The 10,276-nt window shown below is 27.2% G+C and overlaps 1 protein-coding gene across 1 annotated transcript; it reads left to right on the forward strand.

The window, feature by feature from the left end:
• The first annotated feature begins 1,779 nt into the window (after window positions 1-1,779).
• Window positions 1,780-4,642, forward strand: LOC126903370 (uncharacterized). Its single transcript, XM_050681550.1, has 4 exons — window positions 1,780-2,334; window positions 2,936-2,999; window positions 3,113-3,192; window positions 3,320-4,642. The coding sequence occupies exons 1-4, from the start codon at window positions 2,239-2,241 to the stop codon at window positions 4,052-4,054; spliced, it is 975 nt and encodes a 324-aa protein (XP_050537507.1). The 5' UTR covers window positions 1,780-2,238; the 3' UTR covers window positions 4,055-4,642.
• The last annotated feature ends 5,634 nt before the right edge of the window (window positions 4,643-10,276 follow it).

The following is a 10,276-nucleotide window of genomic DNA, read 5'->3' on the forward strand; positions in this document are numbered from 1 at the left end:
CCAAGCAGACTTGTGCAGATTTTATAATTGGTGTGTTGTTAATGGTTTATGCTTGAATGTGTCTAAATGTGCTCAGATCACTTTTTGTCGTAAGCGTTCATATGAACTATATGCATATAATATAAATAGTATTAATATCATAAATGTTCCTCATATCAAAGACTTAGGTGTAATTCTTTCTTCGGATTTATCTTTTACTGAACACATTTCATTTATTTATAATAAAGCACTACGGATGTTGGGCTTTCTTAAGCGAAATTGCTGGGAGTTTTCTAATCCTATTTGTTTAAAAGTTTTATATTGTTCTTTAGTGCGTTCTATAGTCGAATATGGGTCAATTATTTGGTCACCATATCAAGCTAATCTTACTAATAAACTGGAAAAATTGCAAAAACGTTTTCTACGTATGTTAGTAGTAAAAGTAGGAAAATACGATATTAATGAAGTTGATTTAAATGTAGTAGCTTCAGATATTGGTCTAACCAGTCTGAGTATGAGGCGGAAAATGTTTGACGTTAGTTGGATCCATAGTTTATTAAATAATAAAATTGACTGTCCAGAAATTCTTGATATTATTCCTTTTAATGTTCCTTCAGTCCATTTACGGTCTCAAACGATGTTTTATGTTTCTTCTGTCCAACAGAACTATAATCTTTTTGCTCCGGTCAATCGTATGTTATTAGAATGTAATGAAGTTTGTCATAAAGTGGACTTCTTTTTTAATTCTTTAGATATAATAAAAAGATCGATTATATAGTTAAGAATCTTTACTTATATTGTTTGTTTTTATAATTAATTGTATGCTATAAATTTATTGATGTCTAGTTTAAGTTTTATTAACTGTACTCTTGCCCTTTGGGGCGTTAATTTAGTAAATAAAATAAAATAAATAAAAAATAATTCGAAGATTTAAGAAGATCCCGGCTGAAAATTTTTCATTCCAAATATTTTTTTTGTTTTATTACTCCGTAAACCAATTAAAAAATTGTATAATACTTTCAAAATTTCTAAGGAGACAGGTGGTAACTCATCTTAATTAGGAATTATACACATAATACATTTTTTTAGTATAAATTTAATTATGCTAATGTATATTAGCTTACCCCATTAAAAAACTTACTTTGACCCAGGTGTTGTGCAAGATGTCGAATTTGACCATTCTTTCTAACAAATTAAAATTTTAAACATGATTAAATTTGATTAATGAGCTTTTTATCAATTGATTTCAATATATCAAGAAATATTTTTTCCAAATTTTAAGTTCTTATGGTGAATAGTTTCTTAAATAGATTTAATAAAAGCTTAAGGGTATCACTTGCCCATTTTCCCCTAAGTAATATAACACAAGACCAAGGTTAAAGTACAGACAAACTAAGTTTAAAGTATTGTGAATTACCCCAAAAATTTATTTTTAGTTTTAAGAAAAGTCTAGTATAACGGAGATACAAATAATAGATATTGTATAAAAAAAAAATGTGTTAGTGATGAAGAGAAAACAGTTATGAATTCATTTAAATCATTTCATGTGATGTAATGATTCGATGAATTATTTGATTTTGCTTGTAATATTAACGGATTTATCACGTTTTCAGTTATGAGTTAACGTTTCGGATTCGTTGCAGAATCCATCTTCAGAACGATAGTTACAGACTCGTGGATATAATTATACTGTCGCCTTACGGTTTCTTTTTATATCAGTTGATAACTGATAACATTTGACACGGCACCGCCTTTTGCTCTAGGCTGGCGCTCGCCCGTGTCTCTCTCGATATCAACCGTCCAGCTATTAATATGACAATCGGTTGTCTCCCCGCCCTTGACACAGAGATAAGGCCGCCGCCGAATATGGATTACGGATATTGCGTTATGTTCCGTTTCCGACGTACACCTTAACTGGTTGCTTGACTCAGTGTCTATCATTTTTCTGCCTTTTTGGTTTTGTTATATTTTTACGTTTCGTCATCTGTATCACTACGATTTTTTTTCTCCTGCGCCTTATACAGACGTGGATGGCCTACAATTGTGCTGTGTGCCATAAGTATTAGTGTTGTTCGAAAAATCGTTAGAGCGAATTTACTATTTACATATATATATATATATGTACATTGGTGGTTATTTGTTGAGTGTTTTTTTTTTTTGTACACGCACAACCGTTTACTGGACTACGTATTACATTGATGTTGTTTATCTGTTGTTGTTTTTGTCTTGTCGTTGATAATAACTTGTGTTTACGACTGTATGAACGCAGCACCCGGTGGTATTCACGTGGGTTCGTTAACATTCGTGCTTTTATTTTGTCCTAAGTCTTTAGCTATTCCGATGATAAGGAATGTGGTGAGTGGACTGTATGTTTTAATGTAGAATTAATTTTACAATATATAATCATAACAAATAAATGTATTATACAAGAAATATAAAATCTTATATACACCAATGTGGATAGGGGGACACTTAATACTAATGCCACAAAGGTGCTGATATAAACTAATAATAAATTATAAAAGTGAGTAAGTCTTAGAAAGATAGATGAACAATCGTTTTACTTCTGGTACAAGGCATGGTCAGAATATACATATATTTGTTTTGTCTAAATATTAATTAATTAATATATTTTTATTGTTTTTTATAATATTATTCTAATTATAGAGTACTGACCATAGATAAAAGATAATTCGTTGTAGTTATCATATTGGATGACATATAATAGGGAAATAAATTATAGTCCACTAAATGTTATTTTTTTTTTATTTTATTCTTTTTTTGTATTTTATTCAAAGGAACCTTTGAGAATTGGTCGTCCGAGCATTTAAACAAATTTTAATCAATTTTTTCGGACAAATGAGTTTCTATTTAAGGAAAAACATTCAATTAAACTTATTAACATTTCAGAAAATCTTTATTATTTTTTATAATTATCATTATTTATGTTTTTAAGACGTTCGAAGAAAAATACATTATTTTAAATTACAATGGAAAAGATAACATTTTCGAATACAACGGTAAGTAGAAAGCATGTTAATAAATCCTTATGTCATCTGTTGAAACATATTAATGACTCATCTTGTAATATATATATATATATCACAAAACTAACAACTATTTTTATTTACAGAAGAAGAAATGAATCTAAAACTGGAGTCATTTATGGAGAAAATAAACAACCAAATTCAATTCAAAATAATTAAAATTCAAGTGAGTTTATAAATATGTCTATATTTGCAGCTTTAAATGTTTTAATATGTACTCTATAAAATATGTTATTAATATAGGAAGGTAATTAAGTACGATTTTATAAAAAAATTTAATTTATTTTTAACAGACCAGTAAACTAGATAATAATACATCTTTAATAAATGATACAGTCTATGATGAACAAACCAGAAAGCAACTAAGAGAAGTGGAAAATTTGTCATTATGGAATTATGTTAAAGAGGAACTTTTTCAATCGTATCTTACTACAGTACCCAATACAAAAATTAACTATTTCATTCTTAATTCAACAATGTATAAGATAGATATTAAATTCACTCTTATAAATGCAATCGAAATCATGTGCAATCGAACTTTTAAGTATGCGATTTTGCTAATGGTATATGCCTATGAGGCACAAAGAATTAATTATTGTACAACACCATATTGGGACCAATTAATGAATAAATTAAATAAATTGAGTGATGCACTGATAAATTTGAATGGCAACAGAAAATTACTATATGGATGGTATGATGTTAACCGTGGAATTAATAAAAGTGATACAATGCGTGCTTTTCAAAGATTAGTAAATGATTATGCAAATATTTTTGTAACACCCCAAGAAATGAAAAAATATAATTCTAAAGAAATATATACATGTGAAAATATTGAAGATCAAGTCATTCTATCGCAACATTTATTAGATAAAATATTAAAAGGATTTCCAAAACATCACCCAAACGACGAGTCATACCAATTTGAACTTATACCACCAGATCTATGTGAAATAGAAGAAAAATTACAGCAAATTTTTAAGTTAATTGATGCAGAATTTGAAAATATTTACAAAATAGATTTGTAATATTGAATAACTTTTAGTATAGTAGATATTTATTTTTCAAAAATATTTATGGTGATTTAATCACACTTGTAATAAATAATTTATTCAACCATTTTAAAATTAATAAAAAACAAAAATAATAATTTTTTAAATATGAAATAATTTATACATATGATACTCGTAAGATATATTGTCGATATTTGTCATTATAAAATGTATTTTTGCTAAGGATCGTGTGATTTCTTATTTTAAAATAAAAACTATAACATATTATTCATTTTAATAAAAATTGTAATAATAATCAGCTTAATGATTATAAAAAAGAAGATAATAATAGTAAATCCAGCATAAGGGGGTCGCGGTTCACTAGTAACGTGACATAGTTAAATGAAGTATAATAGTATCTGACAGTGATTAAAGTCACTATAAAAAAAAAACGCTTCGATGCAAATCTTTCAATAGTGTTTAATTTTAAAAAATTGGTGGATTATTCCAAAAGCTACATGATCTATTATTTCCTTATTAATATCCTAATTAAGATAAAGTATGTCGAATGAAAAAGGGATTACTTAAAAATATTACTTCTCATAAAAAAATTGTATTGATCGATACATTTTTTAAAAAGTTGTAGCATTTTAAAGTAAAAAATGTAAAATATAAAATTGAGAATTTTCACACAAAAATAGCATTTCGTAACCATTTTCCCCACGATGACAAGTCTAGGGGTGAAATTTTTTTTTTCCATAAGAAAGTATATTTCATTGCCTTTAATTTAAGATATATATAAAAGTTTCAGTAATTCCGGAACACTTTCAAAAATTAAGTTGAAAAAGTTCTACTTTCTATATGCATATTTATGTTTTGAACCCCCCTTGTATTAAGGGAAATGGTCCGATTTAAAAAAAAAAGTATTTTGAATAAAATAAATATCTAAATATTATTTCTTATGAAAAAATTGTATTGATCCAATCATTTTTCAAAAAGTTATAACATTTTAAAGTTAAAAATGTAAAATATTAAATCGAGAATTTTATCACAAAAATAGCATTCGGTAGCCATTTTCACCGTGAAGACAAAATAAAGTACGAAATTTTTTTTTTTTTATAATTAAGTATATTACATTAGCTTTAATTTAAGGTATATATAAAAGTGTCAGTATTTCTGGAACACTTTCAAAAGTTAAGTTGAAAAGTTGTAATTTTGAATCCCCCCTTGTGGGTTGGTAAAGGGTTAAATTAAAAAAAAAATATACCAAATGATAGATAAAGACATCAAGCATCTATATAAAAAAAAATTATATTGATATGTTCATGTTTGAAAAATGTATGGTAGTTTTAAGTAAAAAAAATTTCGAAAATTAGCGATTTTTAAATTTGTAATTTTTTTGGAGGTTTCCCCCATTTACGGGGAATGAAGGAAATTTTTTCAATTTTTGAGGTTATTGCTATTTTTGTGTGAAAATTCTTGATTTTATTTTTTATATTTTTAACTTAATAATGCTATAATTTATTGAAAAGTGTATGGATCAACACCAATTTTTATGAGAAATAATATTTTATTTAATAACCCCCTTTTCATTCGACATACTTTATCTTAATCAGGATATTAATAAGGAACTAGCAGATCATGTAGCTTTTGGAATAATACACTAATTTTTAAAATTAAACACTATCTAAAGATTTGCATCGAAGCGTTTTATTTTGATAGTGATTTTAATCACTGTCAGATATCATTATACTTGATCCAACTAAGCCACGTCACTACTGTGCCGCGACCCCCCTGTGCTGGGTTTTTTTTATTGACTTAAAAAAAGCAAAAAAATTTAAATAAGTTTAAGTTCTTATGATATATCAATTTTATTTATATAATATTTATGAAAATCTATGTACTTCCCTTGTCAGGTATTTTAAAATAATATCAAATACGAAACCCAGAATTTTAACTCAAAAGTATCAAATTTTTGAATACAGTAGTTATTTTTACCATGAAGACAAATCCAAATGTTTAATGTTTTTACCCCCTATTTATAAAGGGATGTGATCCGATTTACAAAAAAAGTGTGTCAGATGAAAGCGATATATAAAAATTATTTATGAAAAAATAATAATATAAAATATAAAATCAACAATGTTTTCACGGAAATCGTACGTTTTTCTTTAACTTTGATGTCCGTTTTCACCACGAAGACAAGTTCAGAGGTCAATTTTTTTTTTCAAATTAAAGTATATTACATAAGCTTTAATTTAAGGTATATATAAAGGTGTCAGTCTTTCCGGAACATTTTCAAAAATTATGTTGAAAAAGTTCTACTTTCTGTACGCATTTATACATATTTTACAAGCCCCCACTTTATAAAGGGAAATGGTCCGATTTAAAAAAAAGGTATAACGAATGAAATAAGTATATATAAAGTATTTATCATTAAAGAATAGAATTGATTCATGCATTTTTTAAAAATTTATAGTAACATAATATTAAAAAATGTAAAATATAATATCAAGAATTTTTTCACAAAAATAGCATATATTTACATATGGTAGTCATTTTCACCACGAAGGCAAGTCTAGGAGTCAAATTTTTTTTTTCAAATTAAAGTATATTACATAAACTTTAATTAAAGTTATATATAAAAGTGCCAGTCTTTCCTGAACATTTTCAAAATTTAAGTTGAAAAATTTAATTTTTTGTAAAAAAGTTTTCAAAACCATTCCTATGGGCTTGTAAGGGTCAAATGTTCACAAAAATATATAAAATGATAGATAAATACCTAAGGTATCTTTTAAAAAAAATTATATTGATTCGGTCATTAAATTTGTAAATTTTTGTGGGATTTCCCCCGTTTTCGGGGAACATGGGAATTTTTTTTCATATTTTGAGGGTAATGTCTTCGACTAGATACGATTTCTGATTTTTTGACATATTTTTCATCAAAATTGGTCCAGCGAGATCTGAAATTGAGCGTATACAGACACAAAAAATAAATATTTCATAATAAAATTAATACCTTCTCAGCTTTGCATCGAAGTAAAAATGTAAAAGTAAATAGCAATTTTTACCACACGTCATATACAAATAAAATAATATCATTTATATAATAAAAATTGATCACTTGTGGCTAATTAATTAAGTAAAATTAAAACTATATTAAAAATATTATTAATTTAAAAAACTAAAAAATATTAAACTCAAAGCCACAAAATTAATGAAAAGTCGCGGATACGTATTTCGGAAACAATGTTACCATTATCAATGCTAAACACATACTGACTCACATACTGAGTCAGTATTTTATATTTACTTAATATCATTTATTTATTATTGTCATAGATAATGTGAATAATATTGTATTATTATTCTAAAATAATTTTCGATTATTTTTAATAATTTATTTATTTACGTTGTTTAATAGTTTATTTACTTTTGACACCAATAAAAACGCAAAAATCTAAAAGAAATTTAATAAACTATATTTTAAGTTAATATTCGGTCAATTATATTATATAAATCTAATTATTCTTGTATAATGTCTTACAAAACATATTCTTTTTTATTAACTTTTATGAGTGGATATTTTTTTGGAGATGTTTTTGGAAATACAGTTATAATTACCCCGGTAATTTAAATAGTTTATTAAATGATATTTAAATTAATATTTAAGTATAGATAATTTTTATTTAATTTTAATGTGCCATTTTTTAGTATAACACATCACACTTAACACATTTTTAGAACTAATAAAATTATTATATAATTTTATTTTTTACTTGCATATTAAATTATAATTTTTTTGGATTTTTTAACTCTGATTATAAATGTCAAATTTACAAGTATGGTTTTATGCATATAGGGAAATGTAAAAATAGATTTTATTGAAGGAAACTGTGGCGTAAGTTTAATCATTATTAAATTAAACATCATATAAATACATTTTATAAATCAAATATTTTTAAATTAATGTCAATAATATTAACATTTAATATTATAGCATACAACTGCTGTTTGGAAAAGTGACAGAAATTTTTTAAAACCTTTAGAAGTAAGTTTTTATTGTGTATTGTTACCACCTAGACACTGTTATTATTTTTCAATATTTAATAAAAACATTCTACCTTACAATTTTTTATTTTAGGAATATTTAGAGTGTGGTCCTTTAATATTGGTGAGAATTATTTTAAGCAGACATATACCAGTTTTAATAATAGAGTAATACGGGGAACTAATGCACGCCTCAATATGTCGTACACTAGTTTTTAGACTTAAGAATAATCGTTTCTCCAGTACAGAATGTATAGGAAATTTAAAATTATTTTCATTGTTTACTACCAAAAAAAGAAAGTGGGAATGAGTGACATTTAATTTCTATTTTTCCAAAATTCTCAAATTAAATATATTTAAGCTTATAGTTATGATTTTAAGATAGATATACATAATGATTTTTTTATCACAACCCACTCATTTATTCAGAGAATATTAGCTACTTAATACTTTTTATGTTCAGCCGTTATGCCTTGTAAAGGTGTCATCTTTGTTTTTTCAAATGGGAACACATATTTCGAATTTAATAAAATGTTTAAGGGCTTTATTATTATTAATAGTAAGTGGCACTTGATTACACATCGGTCTAATATGTTATCGAGAAATTATGTTGTGATTATTCTTGTTATCATTGTGCTACATCGAGTTGTTGTCGGTCTCCTCTCTATGTCTGCATTATGGTCGCCATCTTTACGATTCTTAAGCTATAACCTCTGTAAGGTTTCAGCCATACAGAGGGCCTACTAATTACCCACTGCCCAGGGGGAACACTGGACAGTGACCTAGTAGCCGCGCCAAACAAGATAGTACTTGTCGACGGAGCTACTAGGTTTTGATAAAAACAAATAAAAAACAAATATTAATAAAAATGAAGGAAAAATATAGGGAGAAAAATAAAAGAGGCCATGAATAATATAATAACATTTTTTTTTAATTATTATTTTAAATATATATATTTTCATAAAGGGAAGAATAATAAAAAAAAAAAGGAAGCAAAAAGGAGGTGCAATATTAACAAGATTAATAATGGGTAGAACAGGGGGGTTTCACGTTATACTTGTTGTTGATTGTTGATTTGAGGAGTGACGGCCCACCACCGGCCATAGTTGTGCCTTACGCCATAATCATCATCATCATCACCATCTCGACGTTTTGTTTAAAATAAAAAAAACGGAGGACAAAAAAAATACAATCTGGTTGACACCACAATAGACGGCAGGTCGACTCGACGTTTATTTTATAAAAAAAAACGGAGGACAAAAAAAATGCAAAAACGTGGTTTTTTTCAGAAACACAGCGGACAACTTGTCGCCTCGGCAGTATAGGTGGAAAAAAAAAAAATGTTGTTGCGGCATTTGTGTAGTGGCCGGTGATCGTGACGCCGGGTGGTGGTGGTGCCAACTTTGAACACGTTCATTGAGGGGACATTACAAAGGTGTAGGGATGCACTGTGTGCGGTCAACTGTCACAACAAACCGGGTACTGACCATTGGATCGGTTGATTGGTATATAAACTTATTTAATAATTGGGGACATACATAATACCTAATGCACACACTATTAACTGATAAGATTAATATAAAAAAAAACTTGTATAAATTCTGCAACATTACAGAACCCCCCAAATAGATTAAACTATTGAAAATGGGGTGATCTATTTCAAAGGAATGGTGAAAGAATTTGTACATAACTTTTGGGAAAAAGAGTATAGGAATCTTTTGTTAAGACGTGAAGAAAAACAAGCATGTTATAATATATAAGTTCAATTAGAGAAAATTAATAAAACATTTTATAAAAAAAAACAATGGGGAAATGGTGTCTTGAGGGTCTCAAATCCGCGAAACGCATGGGTTATGGTTAGTTGGCATGTCACCGCCCAGACGATGTTTCGGCAAAGTAGCGTACTCCAACCCCTGGGACGTTACCATGCCACCATAACCACACACGGGGAAATGAGTCTCAAGACGGGGGAAAATTGTTAATAGTTTAACAAAATAACATGTGCATAAACACATTAAACAATATTTTTTAACAAAAGAAAAAGAAAAATCAACATCATATACATTATAACATTATGAAGACTCATTTGGAATTTTAGAAAGAGACGGAATATACTTTTTTAAATGGACTATGTTATGGGTTCCTTTAGGGACATTTTCAAATGGATCAATAAGAGAATAAGCATTATAGGACTTAATAGAGGAAATT

Source organism: Daktulosphaira vitifoliae, unplaced genomic scaffold (genome assembly GCF_025091365.1).
Source record: "Daktulosphaira vitifoliae isolate Bord-2020 unplaced genomic scaffold, ASM2509136v1 Scaffold_3, whole genome shotgun sequence".
Classification (NCBI taxonomy): domain Eukaryota; kingdom Metazoa; phylum Arthropoda; class Insecta; order Hemiptera; family Phylloxeridae; genus Daktulosphaira; species Daktulosphaira vitifoliae.